This window comes from Buteo buteo, chromosome 8 (assembly GCF_964188355.1).
Source record: "Buteo buteo chromosome 8, bButBut1.hap1.1, whole genome shotgun sequence".
In the NCBI taxonomy this organism is placed as follows: Eukaryota; Metazoa; Chordata; class Aves; order Accipitriformes; family Accipitridae; genus Buteo; species Buteo buteo.
The window spans coordinates 7648798-7672802 of NC_134178.1; the positions used below are offsets into that span (position 1 = coordinate 7648798).

The window sequence follows — 24005 nt, forward strand, 5'->3', positions numbered from 1 at the left end:
AGATCTTGTTAGGTTCTGTCCTGCACATTATTTAGTATTGCATATATCCACAATAGTGACATACAAAACATTCACTCTAGATCCTTTTTCTTTAGCTGTATCTGTAAAACACCTGCTACATAAAAAGCATGGTTTACTGCAATTACAATGTCACTACTATGTGAAGCCTAAACAAAAAGTATGATGTTTTAAAATATGCATTTTATGCTTCAAAACAATGTAACACTATAAAGAGTAATAAAGAAAAAGTGTTACATGATCTCTCCATAAATTTATTGGTAGGAAATTAGGCAAACTAGTTGAAACAGAAGCATAAGAGTGAGATTTCTCTAGTCTTTGTGGAAAAATACAGGTCAAAAGTTCAGTGGAACAAATAAATATACCTTAGTGTAAAACAGAAAAGAAAAAAGAAAGGACCTTTCAGTACAGATAAACAAGCACGCGCTCAGGACTCAAAACACCTCTCAAAAAATCTTGCCTGAAAAAAACCCGCTATATTTGTCAAGAAAAAAAATATTAGTGGATATGTAAGGTTACTATAGACAGTCAAACTAATATTCAGTAAAGAGTAACACAAAGTCTGGCAAATACTCTAAGGTAAAGGAAAAGGATGTGCCAGTTCATTGCAAATCAGTTCAAATTTTGGATGTAAACTGAAGTGTGATATTTAACAGACAAATAATGACACCCCAAAGTATCTTTTAAAGTATTTCCTCAGCTCACATAAAAGCAAAGTGACTGCTAGCCAGATACATTCTAGTATCTGAAATCTCGTTTACCTATTGATTGATTGTTGCTGCATAATCTCTAACACAAATAGAAAAACTACCTAAATATAAAATTTAACACATTTGTTGATGCATGCATCCTACGTAAACCATTGTATGGTTTGAACTCACAATCAATGGCATATTAGCAAATGTAAATACTGCAACAATTTTAACATTTTAATTATTTTTTTATGCACAAAAGAAGTAAAACCTGGAGATAATAGCACTATTCCAATCCTTTCTGCTAATATTATAACAGCATTCAAATTATTTTTCCATATTTATACTTCTATGATTTCATTAAGGTATATTAATTAAACAATCACCAGAATTGATACTGTAAATTTAATTTGGCACTTCACAATGTTGTTTGCATTTTTATCTCCTCTTATGTACAAAAGGCAGGGGCCACAAATTAAAAAGACTTAGAACCTCGAGTTTTTGCAATACCAGCAGCAAATGAGATTTAGGACAAGAGTTAATATGGGGCAAAGTAAAAGGTTATTGATTTAGCCTACTTGTTTCCATTTTAAAACTCACTGACATTTGCTAATATCTTTGCTAAACTAACTTTCTAATTCAAAATTGTGCAAGCCAGTTGTCTTCCTGGGGTTGCTTTTCTGGAATTTTCTAGCTAAAGGAATCCAGTAACAGCTACTCTAAGAAAATACACAACATTTTTCTTAGAGTAATGGTTTTTAGGTATTTTGCTGAGAAGCTATAGTACATCATTTAGAGCAGGGGACGACATTTTTTGATGGAGTCGCCTCACATATAGAAACATGGTTTTTACTCTTTCTGTGAAAATCCACTCAAATTTTGCACAGTTTATTATCTCTGAAAATTATTTTGTTGTGCATATATATACACTCAAGAGGTTTACCAGCATCTGATGCTTAAACGATGTGGAAACCCAATCTGCACCTAACCTGTCCTAGGCACTCAGTTCCCACATCAACCAGATCTGCACATGGCTACAGCAGCAGCTTTGAAAACCTGGAAGAGTTACACTTGACAAATGAAATAAAATGCATATTCAACAACTCACATAACTTAACAGTGACACATATGGCTTTTTCCATTTGCTAGAAAAAGTACTCCTCATGTATTGGGTCACATTAGTAGCTTTCTTACAAATACTTACACTGTTTTGGAAAGAATTAACACAGATACGCCAATTTAAAAAATGTGGGTAATCAGCCTTTTAAAGCCTTTCCTTCATGAGAAATAGCATGTGCAGGTTTTCCTTTGTTTAAAAAATCTCTCATCCCAGATTACTTTCACTCAGAGTAAGGGAAACTGCATGTAATCCAAGAGCACCACAAAATGCAGGAGTCTCCCAGAGAGACCATAGAATCATTTAGGCTGGAAAAGACCTTTAAGATCATCAAGTCCAACCATTAACCTAGCAATGCCAGGCCCAACACTAAACCATGTCCCCAAGCACCACATCTACACATCTTTTAAATACCTCCAGGGATGGTGACTCCACCACTTCCCTGGGGGGGCCTGTTCCAATGCTTAACAACTCTTTCCGTGAAAAGATTTTTCCTCATATCCAGTGTAAACCTCCCCTGGCACAACTCGAGGCCATTTCCTCTTGTCCTATCACTAGTTACTTGATAGCAGAGACCTGCACCCACCTCGCTACAGCCTCCTTTCAGGTAGTTGTAGAGAGCGATCAGGTCTCCCCTCAGCCTCCTTTTCTCCAGACTAAACAACTCGAGTTCCCTCAGCCGCTCCTCATAAGACTCGTGCTCCAGGCCCCTCACCAGCTTTGTTGCCCTTCTCTGGACACGCTCCAGCACCTCAATGTCTGTCTTGTCGTGAGGGGCCCAAAACTGAACACAGCACTCGAGGTGCGGCCTCACCAGTGCCCAGTACAGGGGGACGATCACCTCCCTGCTCCTGCTGGCCACACCATTTCTGATACAGGCCAGGATGCCGTTGGCCTTCTTGGTCAGATGATACAGTTTGCTTTAAATATAATGATTTCTCCAGGAAGAAGAGATAAAGGACTTGTATGAGAGATGCATTACATTCTAAGTGGCAAAACAACATGTTAGTGGTGAGTAGCTTTTTAAAGAACAACTTTTATTTGACCAGGAATAAATAGCACCTGGCCTTTTCACTGAATTTAACCTGCAATTGCTCCTGAGAGAAAGACTCTGGATCAACCCACAGTGAACAGCAAGGACCTACAGGCAGAGAATGCAGTACAAATGAAGAAATTCTTAGCTTGTTATGGAAATCAAGTAATGCTAAAGGCCAAAGGCTTTGGTAAGATACCCCTCTAAAAGGCCACAAGGGCTTCTGAATTCAGGTTAACTCTCACTGTGATAATGCTAATGTCACACAGAACTGAATATGCTCCAGTCTATGACTGCAATGGTTGAGACTTTTCTGACAACAGTTCCTTCTTGATATCAGTGATAGTTTCATCTGGTACTAGTAATCAACACAAACCAGTAACATACCCGCTCTGAACCTTTTTTCATTTCTGAAGTGTATATTTGAGGGTGAAAGGAGCAGTGACTTGTGAATATCTGCATTTTCTGGAGGAAGGTTTAATGAGTTATATTACAAAAAGATAAACAGGGAAAATACATACCAAAAGAACAAGGTTACTTGGTGAGCTTCTTTCTACTTAATCAAAAAAATCCCTTTCACAGGGAGTTCTGCTACAAAATCAGTGCCAAATGCCATAAACAGAAATAAATAATGCCTTGAAAGTGCATCCAAATCTCTCAATTACATTTCTTGCACACACATACTCTCGCTCTGTGACGACAATGTATAAAATGCCATCTGTCTTTTGCCGCAGTAGGAAACAGTAGTTCTCTAATATTTATAATTTCGTAAGTATGTCAAGAACAATTAGGACTCTATTGTGGCCACAGAGAAAGCAAAAGAAATATTTTGAGAGGCACAGTAGACACCATAATAAATAAATCACTGCAATGGGCAAGAAATATCTGTTGCGTACTCAGTAAAAATGTCAGAGTGGTCCTTTGCTGGTTAGTTAGGCAAACCTACCTCACAACTGAATGTATGAGAATGCAGGACTGTCCAGTGTCTGGAATAAATTAAAAGCCAGAACTCTATATGGTCCATTTATTTTGCAGCTGCTATAGAAATAAAAGTCCGTAGCAAATTCCAGCAGCAGGCTACCAAGTAGACAAGAAGATCTAAGATATGAGAGAAATTCGTCCATGGAAAAACAATGAGGTGAACTTACAGTTTTTTACTAACAAACACCATGACTTACACAACTAGAATTACCTAATCACAGTCTTCAGGAACAGCTTAGTTATAGCTTCAGAGGCAGACAACGGTAGTCATACGTGATGCAAACTCGTCTAGTTATGAAAGTATAGCACTACTTCTAATAAAATTATAATAATAATACTTGTGGGGCACCCTGATGGTAAAATGAAAAAAATAAATTAGATTGGATGGAGAAATGTGTTTTATTTTCTCCTGTTGGAAATTAATATGCTTCCTTTCATCTTAAAAACATAATTTTGACTCAATCTAATGTTTTAATTGATATTTCTGAACTGCTTAGTTTTCAGAAACTTGCAACAAAGAAATAAATATATTAAAACTTTTCTCTGGATTTGTGAATCTATTTATACAATAGCTTAAGTGTTGGATTGCCCTGTCAGGCTCTGAGAATGTATATGCAATTCTTTCCTTAGCTTGAGGGACTGAACATACACCTTGGAGGAAATTGTTCTCACCCTTATGCAATATAATATTCTAAGCAATTGCTCTTAGACAATCTTGTTGATGTTACTGTAATTTCGATGTGTCATAATATTTAGATTCATGTAATAGATTCAAGTAATCATTCAGATAGAAAAAAAAACCACACTGCAAAAGACTTTGAAAAATCACATATTTGATATGAACTCCACGTCTTATGAACTGGCCCAAGTATTAGGCTATTAAGTTTGACTTTTTCTTGTTTCCTGGCTCAGTGCATCCTTTCACAGGTCATAGCAATTGAAACAGCATGAACAGAGGAGGCTGATAGGGACCTTCCCTCTGTCCTCTCCTCACCCCATTACCTTCTGCCCCAGACTTGCTTATATGGCTGTGAGGAACTGGTAACAATTAGTGTTCTTTTTCATGACTATTATGTGCTCTCTGTGTGTTTAAAATTCATTACTTGCTAAGGGGTAAAATAAGAATTGTTTGTAAGCATGACAAAGTAGGAAAGGCAAAATGATGACCTAGATAAAGAACATCTCAACAACTCAAACCTAAGAGCAAGGGCACTGGCTGTAAAGAAACTACTGCTCTGTTGATAGCTCATTTACTATTCTGCTCCAACAATGTTATTTTTTATATCACTCTGAATGTGTTCTGTCAGACTACTAGGAAGGGTTTACACTTGGACCTATCGTGTTAGCCTTATTGCTGAAGGGCGGATTAGAAGGGGAAGATTTAAGTGTGGTTCTGCTGCGCTGTTTCAATGCAGCAAGGTGCAAGTCACGCCTGTCGTTTCACAGGTGAACTTGAGAGGGACAGGCAAAAGTCCAGAGTACTTCCAGCCATGTAACCATGACAACTACACCCATTATTTTTGCTCAGGATTTTTTTTTTCCCCAGAATATTTTTATTAAATGGGCTACTAATTGACAAAATTCCATATATACACAAATATTTGAGATCTGCCAGACATGACAGAATGAATGTGTTTCTCAGTAATATGGTTTATAATTTATACAGACTATGAGAACAAGCAAAATGCATATCACAGACGTTTTTAATTAGGTAAGAAAATTTAATCTGTTTATATGCAAATGCAACCCTACATGCTATGACATCCAAAAATATACAGATGCACAGGATTACAAATGAAGTGCCTTATTTGTGGTTAGGGCAGATGCAGCATTACTAGCCTTCTCAGCACAGCAATATTAAAACACCTGCTGCATGAAGGGTGATGTAACCTAAAGTTCACCAGCAGCCATACACTGTGAGCAATTACGGATCGCTTTTGTTATTAATTTTAAATGGGCTACCATGCTTCATTTGCACAGATTTTTAATTGCACACATACCATGCCCCACAAAATTCCATGTGGGCCATAGGTCCTTGAAGCACTGCTACATCTGAATTGTTTCAAAACAACGTGATAGTTTATTAGGGGAATCAAGCTGTTCTGAGTCTTAAAAGGGCATAGGAAAATGCCTAACACTTTGCAGTACTGCAGAAGGGCACCTAATGAGAAAGCTAACAATAATTGAACATTCTTTTTGACAAAGGAAAAAAGGGTAAAACAGTCTGATCCTTAATGTTCTACATATGCTAAACCATCCCCAAAAGCTTGTATGCACTAGTGTAAGTAGAGCTGCAAATGTTAAAATGCTATTAAAAAAAAAAAAAAAAGCAAGCCCTTGTTGCTATTTTACATTTTCAAATATGTATGCAGTTTACATGGGGATTATTTTCTCTGGATATTTCTTCTGTAATGGTTTTTTGTTTTTTTTTTTCTGAAGAAGGAAAATCAATTAAAACAAACTAATCTGAAGGTAGAGCACAATATGCTTGAACATACAGTACGCCGATTAATTTGAAAAATAGCTTAACTATCCAATCAAAATTCATGAGTTAGCTAACTCAAAATGATTTTTAAGAATAGTCCTGTTAGAAAGATGGTAACTCTAGAAATAAATATGCTTGTGAGATATAACAATTATAACTTTAATAGATTAAGGTATATTAATCATATTACTGCATTAATACTGAATAAATCCTAACATTTATCATTGTATACTCAGTTCTTATGATCTTTTAAAAAAATTATCATGAATAAATGCGAAGTCTTAGTTTAAATTGTCACCATTCTGAGTAACATTTTCCTCTTAATCACCTTTAACAGTTGCTAGAACAAAGAAATTATTTCATTATCTTCCTCATGTGAATACCTCAGCGTGCTACCACAGATGTTCAGCTCTCGGGGATTGATTTCAAGCCTGAAAGTCTGGGAGGACCACATTGGGAGGTAATGCTACTTGCACAAGGCATCAGTTCCCCAACAAACCCACTTGGAAGCAGTTGTTTTTAAAGAGAATAGGAAAGATTGTCAGAGACATACCATGAGAAGTAAAATGACAACTTAGGTGAGGAAATGTCAACTGTCACTGAAGGCCAGGTTGAAGGATAAATTAGCTTTAAAAAGATAATTAAAACAGGCTTTGCCAAAATGAATACCTGGCCTAACCACTTTGACTATGCTTTTTTATCATGGCTTATTCACAAGTAGTGTATCTTGATGTTACGCCTTTCAAGTACAAAGAAATTCAAAAACTTGGCAATGGCATACAAATGTAAATGCATTCCATAAGAAGAACACAATGGGAAGTATAATCTTTTGATAAAGGCAATGCTTAGGGCAGCCAGAATAAGACAACAGCACATGCAAAATTCCCCTGTGTTGTACAAACAACCATTCTGCATCTGTAGCACTCAGCTCTGTGAGACATCACCACTGGCAGGAACATTAAAAGCTGTTGCTTAAGTGCCAGCTCTGTGCTGAGGTTCGCTGCTGAAGACAGCGAGTGAGGGATTCTGGAGGAGGAGGGGGGAGATTTGCAGTTACAGTGCAAGTCTCAGTCATCGCAGCAACTGCACCAACTTCACACTCTTGCCTCTTTACAGAACTGTTGGATCAAATTCCTGAGGACGGCTGAGCTGGTCTTGCAGAAGCTGAGCCAAGAATCCTCTCTGTTGCCCACATGCTACACAGCAAAGAGCGCAACACCGGGACAATTGTCCAAGGGCAGTTCAGTTTAAGAAGTTACCATGGATGCCATAGTAGAGCAGAAAAATTTCCTCTACTTCGAGAAGAAATTTTGACAAATGTAGGAGCATTTAGTCAGACTGTGAAACAAATATCTGTTAATGACTGATATATATTTATGATTTTAGCACTTTAGTATGTAGGAATATCTAAAGATAAATCTTACATGAAAGACTAGCTGCATCCTACTTTGTCTTAGCGGCCAGTTAGCCTTGTTTTACTTTTGGCTCCCATGAGAAAAAAACCCTAGGACCTCTTCTCTCAAAAGACAGAAATATACTCTGGAAAGAACTAAAAACCCATGTCAGTTTAGAAAGGGGCAAGCCCATGTCACTACATCTGTGCTGCAGACATTTTTCTGTTTGGGTTTTGGTTTGTTTTCTTTTTTTTTTTTTTCCCCCCGGTATAAGGCAGCATAAAAAGGATTTCTCATAAGGATTGCTGTGTCAATGGTTTTCACCGCAAGCACTAAATGTGCTTTTTTCTTAACTACACCTGAAGGAGAAAAAAATCATGAACAAGTTTCAGAATCATTAGCTTTTTGGAAAAGCATAATGAGCGATTTTGGTAGAAATTATGAAAAGAATATATGAAAACTATTCTAGAAATTATCATCTTCTTCCACAGTCATACCTACAGTGTAATTTGGAGAAGAAAAAAAAAAGGAAAATACACATATACATACTTATATAATGCATATGTGTGTGTACCTGAAGATGATATTGAATGTTAAGGTGTGTATAACAAGGTAGTAGTTTCTAGTATGTTTAAAAGGAATAATTTTCACTGAGTGACAGCAAGACAAAAATATTTGGTGTACTTGTGTTTATCATTAGAGATTTTTTTTCTAACCTTATTCAGCTATGGACAATCTCACACTTGCTTTGGCCTGTACTGATTCAAGTCTGTACATTAATTTTCTCTACATCCAAAGTCTGCTATTTTCTGTTACCTCAGATCAGTAACAGTAGCCCTGGGGATTCTCAGCTCTGAGATGCACTTCTTCAATGTGTGATGCACATTCAAATGCAAGTGTTTTGCATTCTACTAGTCGTGTGCGCCTTGTAATTAAGAAATTCTAAATCTCAGTAACATCCATCAGTCATTCTACTCTGAAAAGACGTAGAATAATAAATTTTTATGAAAAACTACAGTAACAATATAGGTGTAAAAGAAAACTGGGTAGGATAAAGCTAAGACTCTGGTAGTTCCTCTTTGAAGTAAGTTCAGAAAATGACTACTACTACCATATGAGTTAGAACACAGCTTGTTACATTCCATCTCTATTTAGCCATTTTCAGCAGATACTTTCCCCAGCTGTAAAAGTTACACATGTCTAGTATAAATGAATGATTGTGATGGAAGATAGTGTTTTGTGAAATAACTAGAAGCAGTTGGTTGATTTAAGGTGAGGCAGAAGCTTGGTGTTCCTAGGATATGGGCATTGTAAGGGTATATCTTCTGTACTGAAGAAAAAAATCCTATTATTAAGCCATGCTATATTAGGGAAGAGTCATTTCATGTCCTACTTTAAGTCCACTTTAGAAAGCAATCCTAATGATGCCCTAAACATTGCTAGCAGTCATGAAACTTGAGTTAGTACAATTTAGTAGAAACACGTAGGTTGCAATAAGACAAAGATATAACTCTACAGTAGCACAAAAATAGCAAAAGATGGTAACTGAAAGATAAGATGCAGTACCTTGATGCAGCCGTATATGAATAAGCTGTGCAGACTGCTCCAACTACCAACAGGACCCTGTGTGCTGGAGTGATTATATCCATGGAAATTAGCGTGCGGTGAAAAAGAGAGCTGAGTTGGAGCTGATTACCTGGCCCCTCTCAGCAAGTTATTAGACTAATCACCCACCAACATATTTGAAAAACACATTCCAAATGCATAAGTAGATCAGTCTCATATTGTTAATGGGGAACCAAACTGAGCAAAAAGCTTAGCAGTAATAATAATAGCAAACAATGAACCTGCGCTGGAATTTCTACCTAAGAGCAATGCCCTCAATTCATACCAGTGATAGGGACAGGATTGAGAAATCCACTCACTTAACCTTCTATATTCTTACGTAACCTTCTATTTTCAGTTAGTTTCAATTACAGCCTCTATTAGTTTTGGGCTGATGATTCCTAACTTTGCAAAGCCTAACTATCTCGTAAGCAGAAGTGTTTAGTTTGGACAATACAAGCATAATTAAATTAATGAACATTTGCAGGCTTTCAGTAGAGATTTGAAGATTATCTCCAGTATTTCCCTGTACTTGGCATCACTCTTGATATTTCTTTTATGATTAATTCCTCCTAACATCTTGAAATCTGCTGATTCTCATCTCTACTGCATTGTCTGCATATATCACCTTAATTTGATCTCTGTTAAAATCCTTCTTCTGTAAACTTACAGTGATGCGTTGTGTGAGTTTTAATGTCAACCAACTTCCGTGTTGCTGTACATGAAAATTCAAATTAAAAAGCTAGCTGTAGGAGGAGAATGCAAGGAAATATTCTTGAACCTTGAAAACCAGTGAAACCTAAATACCGATTATTTCCTTTCTTTCTAACTGCCTTCTTAAGGACTTTCTCCTATTTCTAGCTCTCTTCATGCCAGAATTTAAAAAAAACACTACTGCTCAATATTACTAGTGCTCCCCTTAAACACACCAGACAGGAGAACTGAATCTGTACTGTCCTCAGAACTCCTTATTTCTTTTCAGATTTAGTTTACTTTTTTTTCCTTTGGCTTTGAAAATCCTCTATTTAATATTTCTAGACTTCTTCTCAACCCCTTGTTCCTCAATTTGTCAAGCATTGACTTGCCTTTTGCTTTTTTGTTATAATTTTACCACTGTTGCAACAGTCTTATCTCTACCATAAGCACTGTGGGAAAACCTTATTTCTTTGGTCACCTTATTTTCTTTTTTATTATTTTCTGTCTCCTTTTGAAAAGAGCACTTAGGCATGTTCTGCTACATTATTCTCTTCCACTTCTATTCCTTTTCTATTTTAAACTCACATTGTATTATCAACTGTTCGCACAAAAATAGCATTCTAGAAGATCTGATTTTGTGTAAGAGCTACATAAGCACAGAAAACTTTTTATTATCTTTTGTTAGCTTTAACTACAGCTGTTAAAAAGAAGTGGACTGCACACCACAAAGCTAAGTACATCAGGAATCTGAGCTGTGTAAAAAAAAGTGTTTCAAAATTAACGTAAAATATTCAGCAAAAAAGAATGTGGTAACGAATCTGGTAGATTAGAGAGACAATGTATATCCCTTGGTAGGACTCTGCCTTGTAAGGAAAAAATATGTTGTTTTTTTTTAATACTCCCCAACATTAAGCTACTGGTATGATCAGGGAGAGTCACTTCACTTCTCTGAGCTTCTTTCTTCTTCCTGCCTCTATCCTGTCTACACAGATTGTAAATTCTTGGGATTGCTTCAAGTCAGAGATGGGATACTAATCTCTGAGTCTCTACATATTATTAAATACAGATATTAATACTCTATAAAGGAACAGATGTTCTGATATTCACAATGGATTAACTCAAGTTATTTATTATTTATTAATAATAAAATTAGCTTTTAATTCTTTTTAAAACTAGATAAATTCTGTTAAAGTGAAAATACAGTTATAAAGAAGGCAAAGAGATCTCCAATTGCAAGCTCTTCTCAATTTCCTAAAATGTAGATGTTGATTAAAACAATGCCTTTTTCAGGTTAAAAAGAACTTTCCTTGATAGCTTTCCTTGCAAGAAACATGCTTCGGCCATCTATCATAATGCTTAACAATTTAAATACGTTCCCGTTTAGGTAGTAGAAGCATAAAAAAACCCAGTTCTACAAGCAAAGCTTTGCTTGCAAATGTAAAGAAGAAAATGGAGAAATTCATTTAAACAAACACAAGAACCTACCTTTGCGTATTTGGTGTGCACATTTGTAATCACAAAAGTATTCCTCTGCAGCACTCAAAATCTCAAAAATAATGCAGAAACTGTTTGTTATAAACTAGGTGGTGACATTCTGAAAGTAAGCAGGTATTCTGGAATTTTCTCTTGATTTTACTGTAACTGACCAAAGGAGCGTCTATGACTGACAGTAAAAAGAAAGTTTTTTCCACAGTGAAATGAAGTGGACCGACGTGAATTTCAGAAACAGCCTGCTTTGACATCAGCACTACTAATATTGGATACTTTTAAAAGAAAGCATTTAACAAATGCTGCCCCTCTCCAACAAAAAGTGACATTCAGTGACATCGTTGCAAAAAAAAAGAGAAAAAGAAAAAACAAGCTCAGCTTAAAATTTAATAAAAATGTTTCAAAAATCATAAAAGGAGAAGTTTCATGTATGCCTGGAATAAACATTTGACTTAACACTGTTTGCAGACATGTGGCCTGGCATACTAAATATACGTTTAGTTGAAAAAGAAATTATGATACAAGTTTATACAAACTGACAATGAACTTATCCATAATAACAAACATACCCATGTTTGCTGCATCAACAGTTTGTGGTGTCTCTGTTGACAATTTCTGAAGGGCCTGTTCACCATCTGTCTTCTCTGGTGAGCTGTTATGTCGAGACTGCTGTTGGTCTTCATCTTCAGCAACAAATGAAATTACACCTAAAACAAATAGATACCAGGTGTTATATTAGCCGGGGCATTAGCTTTATAAAACAGACTGCCAGACATGTAGGAATATTTCCTCAGTTCAAAACTAATAAAAACTGAAGTAAAACTTCCACTCCAGGTGTCAGCTATCCAATTATAATTTATGGTAATAAAAAATACGTCTTGAGTAAGTCCGAGGAAATTAACCATTTTTTCTCCCAAAAGTGTTTTTCTACTTACCTGAACAGATCAGTGATAAGTGCCTGAAAAGATCAGTAATACAAAATACAAGCAAACCCAATTTTTAAAAATTATAAAATATGGCAGACAGTAATAGTGTCTTTCTTTCCAGCACAATTTTCTGTGCACAGTCTCAATTGTTTCTATTATGTTTTTAAACCACGGTGTCTCATTCTAGTGCTATAAGATAATAAATGTAATAGTTAAAATATTCCTGTGATACATTTTGGAATTGTATGTTAAGTTGTACTTTATCTTCCTTAAATACTTGATTACACGGAGATTGTAAAACCAGGACTTTTAAATCATCTGATTTCTATTTAATAATATAAAATCTAATATAAAAGATCTAGTATGTACATGGTTCCTTTAAATAACATTAATGTTATTCTGGAAGATTTGATATACTGGCTTTAAATAAGGCGGTTTTGTTTCTTGCATTATGTCCCTCTGACTAAGAATTTTTGGAAATACTACATGTCATTACTATTTTATCTAAATGACTGTCCCTCAGTATTTCAATACATTCTGGAGAGTTTCAAAGCTGAAATAAATATATGCTGCAAGTTTAATTCTTGCCTCATATGTACAATGAAAAACTAATTTGAGAAGGTGACTTATTTTATGATATTATACAGTAAGAAACTTTCCCATTCAAGATCATTAGAATTTATGTGAAAAGGTCTCCCAAAGGGAACTTATGTAACTGTGTCTTATTAAGGGTTTGGGAAAATTATTCATAGTGGAACTTTTTTAATTTGAAATGGAGAATTAATATAATTTTATGAGAGTCCCAGAACAATCTGATCGGAAATACCTACATTTAATGGTATTTTTTGTTTCTCCAGCTTTGAGCGGGATAGATGTGGGGTAACAGATCACACAGCAGACAGGACGTGCTGTGCTCCCTGACTAGCTGAATTTAGCATCTTACTAGCAAGAAGAGCTAAAGCTAAACACCAATGCTCACGTGGGACCTGGAAAACGGAGCAGCAGTGACGGGGAGAGACGGCACCACGCTGGTCACGACAACTGGCTCAGGCAGCCGTCGTGACTTTGGCAGCCAGGAGCTGATCAAGTTCCTGTACACATACATCCCTGTACGCACCAGTCTCATTTACAGTCCTCGAGGCTTAACTTTCTTCCCTTAATCACAGCCTTCCGCAGAAGGCTGCATTCCTGCTTCTAAACATCCTAGTTTCATTTCATTTTGGGAAGGATCAATCTTAATAAAATGGCCTCATGGTTAGTTTTGATAATAATACTATGCTAGAAGGATGTAACTCTTAAACAAAATATTAAAAAGAGGCAAATAAAACTTAACTAAAGTCAAATGCTATCAGTAAGTCTTGGAAAAGCAAAATTTGTTCATTATATGCTCAGTGGTAGCTACACCAGGTGGCAATTTCAACATGACAAACACTGACAAATTTTTTCTGCTAAGAAGGATTACATTAAATCATTACAGGGAAGCACGGTTTATCTTCCCATCTCTCAGAGACAGCAACTGGGTAGCAGAGGTATAAAACACCAAAGCTGAAAACAGAACCAAAAAAAACAGAAATAGGTATGTACTTAAAGCCAGAGAAAGGAACTATATAATTTTAGATTAAAAAAATTAGAATCCCAGATTTTCTTCCCTCTGTTAGGAAAAATCTATAAAAATACAAATAAAATAATAAAATAAAAATAATTGAAACCAAAACAAAACCCATTTTAAACAGAAAACTTTTACAAATTCCTAAAATTAATCACAGTACATAAGCCAGAAATTGTGTCCAAATAAGCAGGAGAGTGATTGCAATTTCAGGAAATTATTGAATATTTTTTAAAAAACCTTCAAAGAGAAGGTAGATGTGTAAGTACAATAAAAAAATAAAACCATTATGGAAAGCTCATGGGAATGAAGTCTGAAGAAAATGCTTAAGGTATATAAATATTGATGTAAAAGGACATATTTGATGGCACTAATAGCTAATGGATCTTAGGATAAATACTAATTAACCTAATTTTATGTCTCAATATGTAATCCTAGTATAATTTTGGTCTATTGCATCACAATATTAGAGAGAAGCAAAGTGGAAGAGAAAGACTTCATTAATTTTAAAAACCATCCTAACCATCAACATACTTGAAAGATGTCAACAATTATAAGAAAATGAGTTTAAAAAAATGCAAAATTATAGCTTTAAAGTTGGCTAAAAATACTTGACTAAATGCTGAAAATCACTAAATTCATAAATTCTAAAGCCTCCTTACGGTAGAGAATATTTTGTTACACTTCATTTTAAAATTTAAGTAATTTTTCCTTATAGTCCTTGCTTCCAGTGACAATGGAGCATTTATTCATCAATTGTCTGTATTTCAGAGTATTGTATTGTGCATATGTGCATGTGAGAGAAAGAGGGACAGAACACGAGTGTTCACATTTTAAAAATTCTTACTTCATCAGTAAGTAGGGGGATGGTAAAGCAAACTAACTTTTTTAGCTCTGCACAAAATGTGCTCTCAAAAGCATCAAAATAATTGGCTGAAGAACTCCAAATAATTAATTTTTATTTGTGGCAAATCTTGGAACACTTGAAAAGTTCCAGAATTTTAAATTGCTAATGGTCAAGAATATTTCTAGAGCTAGTGGAAGAACTATGGTAACTAAAAACTACTTGAATTGCTAAACCACTGTGCTGATAATCCAGCAATCACACAATCAAAAAAATCAGTGAAGAATTGCACTATAATTGCTGACACTCAATTTTCCTTATTTATGGAAAACAGTTCTCAAACAAACAGAATTAATAACAATGAGGTTAAAATCTTGATCGATAAAGGTGATTGGACTGATGTAATGTATTCAGAACTCTGCAAGGCATTCAATTAAATCTGTCAAAGTATTTCAATAAAAAATAATCAGTTTTACTACAGATGGCATACATTTTTAAACTCAGTTTATCTGCTTAATCTTAAAATATTCATAAATTGTCTTTCATAATTTTTATGGGCACCAAAGTATCTACTACTGGCTCAGAGCTATTTAAATTATTTATTAGGGGGAAAAAAAGAAAATCATTGCTGGCAAGAACTGCAAATAACTAAAAACAAACAAAAAAGTGTATTAATTTCTAGTCAAATATAGAGTGCAGAATCCTTATAAGTGAGGACACTTAGCACATACTATGCTCTGCTTGACTTGAGTCTTTAAATTAAGGCAGAGTATTTTCCTAGGAAGTATTCCTAAGCAGAATACTCTCCTGGTTCAGGAGTGAATGGTGCAATCCAATGACCACTACTGGAGATTAAGAGACCTGATGATGCATAAACATATGAATTTATTCAAATTATGGGCTACCAAAAAAATCCTATCAAAAGGTGCTTTGCAGGATGGGAAAAAGAGTTTTATACAATGAAGACTAATAAAAAGTCCTTAGCACCCTATGAAGTAATAAAAAAATACATTGGAAAGGTGCAGAAACACTGCATCAGAAATGACATTGGAAATAACAAATAAGCTTGTTTACATTTTTTCAGAAGGTTCTGCTGAGCTTGGCTCCCGTGTTGTGAAAGGCCTTTGATACAGGAAGATTTAGTCTTTTGGCTGTGAACGTACTGTTGTCCGACAGAACCCACTGTTGCTTACACTGTCTTCAGCAAATGCGGTGGTATCTTATGTTACCTTATTGATGCTGCAAAGCAACTGATAAACGATAATTTGTTCATGCATAACAGCCCCCAGTGTTCGGGGGGGTTTCTTGCGTCTAGTTGCTCAGTTCTGACTTGTGTGTCATACACTATGTAACAGTGTAACTTGTCAAAATACCCTGGCTGACAATTTTTAAAGCATACATTCAAAAAACCCCAAGACTTCATGTATGTCACAGAGATAAAATTCCCACCGATTCAACTGGCCACAGAATTATGGCACCGTTAAGTATTTTAGAAAATACCGCTCCTCTTCTCAGCTGTTCTTTGGCATACATATAAAATGCTAAACTTGCCAAAGCAACAATACAAGTATTCCTAGAATGATACTGAAAATGAATAATTAAAAATTACATAAACCGTGGAGGTTTTCTTTTTGCTGATACAACATTGCTTTAAAAGGTTTCTTGGTCAAAACACCGTTGCAAATTTTCTAGTTTTACTATCCCGTTTAAATATTTTATACAACTTCAGTCCACATATTAATACCTAAGCCTCGTTTTATATTGCTTCAGAGAAGATGCATCCCTTTAAAGAGGATGGCAGGCTGTTTTATTTTCCAATAAAATTGTAATTGCAACACCACATGTTAGACTGACTCATTGGCTATACACTACAATCCTCCATCCCTGAATCCAATTAAGAACGGAAGAAATATTCAAATTTTTCTTTTCTTTATAATTTGAGTGGACTATTTGAAAGGCACATGATTATTTTCTGGTGCAGAGAGATGATAAAAGCCCACAATATCCCAATATTTTTACTGGAAACAAGAACAGAAGGCTATGTGGCCATGGAATTCATCACACAAATCTGAAAAGATAGAGAAATATTTGGCTTGTGGTTTAAATATACCAACATGATCTTATTAAGCATAGGTCTTGGGAGTAGGAGGAGAGTTTTTTATGTTTTCCTGTTTTTTTCTGGCCAATGAAATCAATGTATAGTTGCTGCCTCAGATAAGTTCCACAGGAGAGATAAGATAAATTAAAAGGAGTGTAGTTTATGTAAGCTACAGCTTTGGCCAATTTTTCTTCTGGCAATTTTTCTACTGACAAAAAAAGATATTTACTGTAGGTTGCAACAAAACTTTATAATCTCTATTTTATATAGGAAAACCTCTATGATGTTATATGTAAATTCTAAAGAGTTTCTGTAAATCCTACTACTTGTTGGTATAATGGGACTAAATGAATTGCTCCCTGCGTCAATGAAAAGGAAGCAGAATAAGCTTGAAGACTCACACATAGGAGAAATGAGCAAGCGGCAAATCCCTCTGTCAGCTGTCATTCATATATGGGTTTGTTGCATTTAATAAAGAGGTGAATTGGTTTATTTATTATCCTGTCTGCTCTTGATGTGACAACGAAACCAGAATATGAAAGGGCAAGGGAGTATGCAACTCCAACTGGACGAGGAGAGACGGAAAGGGTGCGCTGGGGACCACCTTGCCATGTACGAATAGAGCCACCCTCCTTCGGTGAACTCCAGCAATCCAGCAGCGGAGGTATGCCAGAGCCATTCACGGTAATCAAGCAACCAGAAGATCCTTCTAAGTGTGTCTTTATTACAGATGAATTAGACTCAATTTGTTAGGCTGTCGCAGCTGAAGAGGAAGGTCTTAAAGCAAAGGTACGGATAGGTGCTGGAAATTCAGCAATGGCTACGAGCAGCTACCGAGACGGTCTTCCTCCGCGTGTGATTTTATGATTCCATTGAAATTAGAGCGATCACTAGATCAATTTGCAGAATTCCTCCAAACAAAGAAATGGACAATATTTGTTTTAAAATCAGATTTCACATAAGTGTTGAATGGAAAATACTGTTAAACAAGTTTAATCAACTCATTTACAGGCTAGAATGTATTGGTGTGATCTTTACCACCTCATTAAAATTGTCTTACAGCTGCAGTCTGACAGGCCATGGCCTGAAACATACTGCCCTTTTTTCCCTCAATCTAAGCTTCAAAAGCTCCAAGTAGCATGGAAAAGTGCTGCTTACTAAGTACAGAAATAGTTAAAAAATAAATGAAAGATGATACATAAAATTAGAAAGCTCCTTCCCAAAAGCTGGAAAATTTTTGTAGAAAGAAAGGACACTGACTATAACAGGTGTGTATTTTTTGCACAAGACATAGTCAAGTATTATGAGCTTTAGTCTGTTCTGGAAAAATTCTGGTCTATTCTGTAGAAAGCAAAAATAAGAGTTTAAGAAAAGATAAAGTAATATGGAGAAGATGCTTTATCAAACCTGAAGGAAATTGCTCTATTACTTGGAAAAAAGATTGCTGAAGAATTTTATCTGGTGCCAGAATCTTGTGAGAGATGTTTATTAGCTATTATTTCTCTGTTAAAGCTGTCATAGAGCTACAAACCAGCCGAAGCATGTAATATTAGCCCTCTACTGGAATGCTTCCAAATGGACTTTTGAAAAGAATTGGGCCCATTTTTAGCTTAGCAATCATAAAATAGTAAGAAGGAAAGCAAAAGAAGTATAATTTTGCAGCTATATAATTTTGCAATGAAAAGGACTTTGAAAATAAAGGGAAAATGCAGACCATTTCCTCAGAACAACAATTTATATGGTAGAAGTCCTTTTATGAGAATTTATTTTAATACGACAAAACCAGTACTAGAACACCAAGGCTACAAAGTTTTATGCTTACAAGTTAGAGAGTTCTAAACTTGAAATCATCCATCAGCACTATGACAGTCTTCAACTAGATATCTAAATCGCTGTTCTTTTTTCCCCACAGGATAGAATTTACTCACTCTGTAGATAGGTTTTGAGCATTGCTTTTTATTTGCAATCATTCAGCATGTTGGCCCCATGGATTATTTACTTCCATCTGAACAAATTCACCAAAGTGAGTAAAGAGTACCTTTCTTTTGGGGTGTTTAAACTATACTACACCTGGAGTATCCTGAACCTAGAAAAGACTAAGATTCCTGAGTCCTAATTAATTCCCACTTGAATCACCTACATCTAATCTGTGATCCTCAAGCTTCAGGCTGGCTGTTGAAAAATCCTAAAAGTGCCAAAAATGCACATATATCTCAGCTTTGACATTAAAGTTTCCCAGGAACTGAAAATTCTGCTTCAGGGAACAAATATGACTTTCCAGCCTTGCACAGTGTGAAGCAGACTTACTTCCATTCCCCTCGAAGCCACAAAGTAAGCACTTCCTAACTGATGTTACCACAAATTTCGGCGACATTACCAAAACTGTCCCTGCTCCACAGGAAGAATGAACATGATTTCCTAAGGTAGTGATTAAAGCAAGCATTGAGCGAGGGGGCGGATGGCAGATAACTGGGCCCTGTCTCTTTTCAAAGGATAACTTCAGCCTTCTATTGAGTTATTTTAAAGTGTAAAATAAATGAACTGTTTTCTGAAAAAAAGACCATGCATGGCTTCCCAGCCTTTGAACCAAGAACTTTTCTGTTGGGTTAGAGAGACTGACTGTTCCCTCTTTTTCTCGCTCAGTGAAGATATAGTACTTCCAGACATAATGGAAACCATTGTAACAGAAGTTAGGGGAATGACAGAACATAGGAGATGTCAATGTGAATGTGCCACCTCTGTCCCTTTAAGGCATGGCTTTTATCACCTTCTATTAATTTGCTGTATGAGAGCGCCCTTGGAACCTCTTCTACTGAAACTTTCAGTATATATAAAAGAATTGGGGATTTTCTAAGCCAGAAGAAGAGAATATTCTTAAATTTTTAAAGCCTGAAAAAAAAGGCGTAAGTTAAAATAAAGTGCATCCTCAATTTTTTCTGGTGAACATTTTTGATGGTCACAAATATTGAAAGCTGACTCCTATTCACAGAAAGTGAATTTTGTCTCAGGGATACAGATTTAGCAAGAAGGCACTGAAGTTTTCCTGTGGCACTAGGCCAAGCTTTGTTACAAGTATTAATCTCTTCACAAATCACCTGTGAATTGAGATGGCATTATTACTTACATTTTACACATCAGATACTAAAACTAAAACGGCCAAAAGAGCAAACTAGTTTGGCATCCTCAGGGACAAAACTTAATAGCTTTTTAATGTTGAGAAAACAGCTGTCATTAATCTCAATTGTCTAAGAAAACAGCAGAATCAAGGGTTTGGAGTAGGAATGCACAAAATCAAAACTATACACTAAGCATTTTGGATTAAAAAATTTGTTTAAGAAGTTGTTCAAACCTAGGTCTCCTGAGTGCTATTCAGCTGCTTTAAAATGGTCTCTTCTGTTCCCATAATTCCCTCCCAAACACACTCTCATACTTTGCTCTGCTGAGAGTTACTACAATAGCTACTCTACAAGGAAGAAAAAGACTGATTGTACAGTCTCATTCTCACTTCTCATGTTATGAGGTAAAGAATGACCACAATGGAATTGTAGAATTTTTACTAAGCATTTGAAAATTATGAAATCTGATTTGTTAAAAAAAAATTATTTAAAAAAATTCATTTCAGGACAAAACATTAAATATGACATGCTGATGTTAGTTAAAAAAAGCAAGAGTCTTGCTATTGTATCATAAGAATATGAGTATAAACATGGACTGATGCAAATTATTTGCAATTAATTTTAGATATTCCTAGCCTCTACACATCTCAAAGAAGGAATCAGCTTCACTACATTCTGTGTGTGTACTCTTGCCTTGTGGTCAACAAACTGAACTTCAATCAAGGGAAAGAATCAAATTCTGGTCTCTGCCTTTAAATCTTCAGTTCTAGTAGTGCTGTGATAACTACAGCTATTCAACAAGTTTTGGAAAATTAAATTTAGACCCAAGAACTTGGTGATAATTCAAAATTTTTAATTCCTATTGAGTCAGTTTTCATGGGACCAATTAAATGCATAAAATTGCACATATGCTGGCATTTTTGAAGGACCTGACCACATATTTAGCAGTAATATACCTTCATAAATAAAAATACAAGCCAGCTTAAAAAACAGTATCAGCAGTAATTATAGGCTTACTTCCAGAAGAAAGGTTATGTTGAAACAGAAGTGTAAGCTTTAAGTGTAAACAGATTTAATCTGCTAATTTATAGGGATTTTATATATTTTGGTTCTACATTGTACCTTGAAAGGTTCCTCGTCTCCACGGAGATACACTCAAAGTGTAAGCGACTCTGTCATCTGGTTCTACAGTGATAATAGGTGCACCAGCCACCATTGAAAGATCTGAAGATACCTGACGAAGAGAATTCACAAAGAGGAAAAATCATCAAAAGCAAGTTACTGTTGCAAGAACACTATAGACACAATATCCATTGTACTTGCTTTGAAAAGTAGAATATAAAGTATGCTGTTGGTAAGTCCTAACCTTTATGCACATGAAAAGAATACATACTGTAAGAGTAGTGCTGGCATATGCAGATCATATCAAGCACAAATTTTGAAGTCATTGCTTAACGCGAATAAAAGTATCTCACTTAGCCCGTGGAACTACTTACATATGCGCAGAGTTACACAGTCAGGTCCTTAATATTTTACATACATTTTCTTTAGAAGTGTAACAAAGGGGTTTAACAGTAGTGATCCATCTAACTAGACAGAGCGAAGCAAAATCTGAAGTGTCATTTTAACATCAATTGCTATACCTCAAGTCATATTAAACCATGCTTTTTGATATGTCGTATTTTGTAAATGACACGTATGTGATGGCATACATAGTAACTATTTGAACAATGAAAAGACCAATACAATTTTCATATGCTGAATATTAGATTTTGCAAACCATAAAGCCGATTGCAGGAATACAGGCTGAGAGTATTTTTGAATTGCATCCTGTTTCTTTGTCACTTCTGTAAGTTTGCTACAGACAGACTCTATGGAAGAGACATTCAAGTTTGAGGCATTACCAAGCACAGCTGATGATTAACTGCTTAATCATTGGTGGTGCAGAAAGCCAGCAGCTGGGCTGTGGGAATGGTTCTCCTCACACCCTCTCTTCTGTTACCTCTGCCACAGGGTGGAGCAAACTGCTGCTGAGTGATAGTATTTCAAACTGGCACTGCAATTTCTGCAGTGGGTATCTGACTACAGGTGGTGATTTTCCACTGAGGCATGGAGTCCTTTTAAGAAACATTTTCAGGATATCGTGCAGTACTCTAGCATGCTGTAATTTCTTGTTACGTTAAATAAGAAAATTGTCTCTGTGTTGTTTAGGTCAATTTTGAGTGAAATCACAAGTCAAGTCAGAAAGGCTTGATTTTTTTTTTCCACAGCTCATTCATTCATTTCATTAATGACTACAGCTAGCCTGTCAAGCAACCAAGCAGAGACTTGGATTCTACAAAGATCTCTGCTGCAACAGTAAAAGCATTAGATGCATGGTTCATTTTCTTCCTCCCCAAAGTTACCTTTTTTTTTTTTTTTTTTTTTTAGTGAATAAGTTTTGTTCATATTTTCTGTAGAAAAAACCAATTCTAACATAATCTTGTCCTCTATTACAGCCAGTCATTGCCTATAATGTTTGTCGTCTCTGGGGTATTTATGTTAATGTAATACTTCGTTCAAGTTCTAGTACAATCTGGAACTTCTCTTCCAAGTAACACAGTAAAAAAAATGTAAGGAAACAATCTTCCTCTTCCCCAATAAATCTTCATTTCAAGCTGGCTATTTGAAGTCCAACAACCAAAAAGAATAGGAAAAGACACTAATTGTCAAGAAAAAAACCAGGCCAAAAAGAGAATGATTGAAAGCTTTGGTAATTGGCACTTGGAAAAAAAATTGAAAAAAAAAATCTTTAACTATTAACGACACAGAGAAAGCATAGGAAAGGAGGGGCTGTTACACACTGAAGATGGGGAAGTTTCATTTCATATAAGATAAATCATAAATTAGGCGTGAGCCTACATTTATGGACTACTCCATTTTAGTTTACAATGAAGTTAGTAATGTATACAGAAGTAAAGGATAAGTACCTAAAAATAAGGCTAGATTAACAGAAAAGACAGCAAATTATTATGGATAGAACAGATTAATTAAAATGAGATTTTTTTTTTAAGGAAAGAGTAACATGGAGGCAGATGAAAAGTAGGATAAATGTGATTAATTTAAATTGGATAAAATGCAGGAAAGGATAAATGTGATTAATTTAAATTGGATAAAATGCAGGAAAGTAGGGTAATACAGTTTCTGTCAAAGACTGGATGTATCAGATGAGTTTCTAACAAAAAAATGTCAAAGTAACAAGGAACACTACTGACATAGTTGACTATAAACATGAAATAGATATGGACTGCTGATGAATAAATATGGACTGGAAGTTTGATGGTTTTCAGTCATTCAGGAGAAGTTTTGGAAACTTTTCCAAATAGAGTAGTGAATTAGCAGAAGCTAAGTGATTTTAAAATGAAGCTGTTAACCTTAAAGAAGTGATTATATAACCAAACAGGAAAAAGTTGAGTATAAACAATGAAGTCGTGTTAGTACATACACGGCCACTGTTTCAGCATTTGAATCCAGGTGCCCTTATCAACAGAGAGGAAGAAATTCTGCCTTCCCTCCCCTGCATCAGACTGATAAGATTGCTGGGGGTTTTTGCTTTGTTCTTTTCTTAGTGTTGGACATGACTGACTTTCTAGGATCATCTGGGATGTTTACTTAACAAACGCACTGCTGTTTCAGTGTTCAAAGACTGGTGATCTCAACCTCTCCTGCACGTTTCCAATAACACGTTACAGTTATCTTTTTCTGCAGGTCCCATGTTTTGTTGTAGAGCTGAGAAAGATTTCATCTTTCATGGTGTAAGAGTCCCACAGATTAGATGTTCTGTGAGTCTATCTAAACTAGGTATTTACTACACAACTGCCTGCAATTCTAGAGGGTAGAGACCTACTGAGGTTTGTGGTCCCTTCT

At 35.6% G+C, this 24005-nt stretch overlaps 1 protein-coding gene across 1 annotated transcript in view; it reads right to left on the reverse strand.

Annotated features, from left to right (window-relative positions):
• The window catches only part of CFAP47 (cilia and flagella associated protein 47), a 329354-nt gene that overhangs the window by 133136 nt on the left and 172213 nt on the right, over positions 1–24005 (reverse strand). Inside the window, exons 49-50 of the mRNA XM_075033536.1 lie at positions 21222–21333; positions 12079–12216 (exon numbers count right to left, since the gene is read on the reverse strand). Of these exons, the coding sequence (XP_074889637.1) occupies positions 12079–12216; positions 21222–21333 (250 nt within the window). The remainder of the gene's footprint in view (positions 1–12078; positions 12217–21221; positions 21334–24005) is intronic.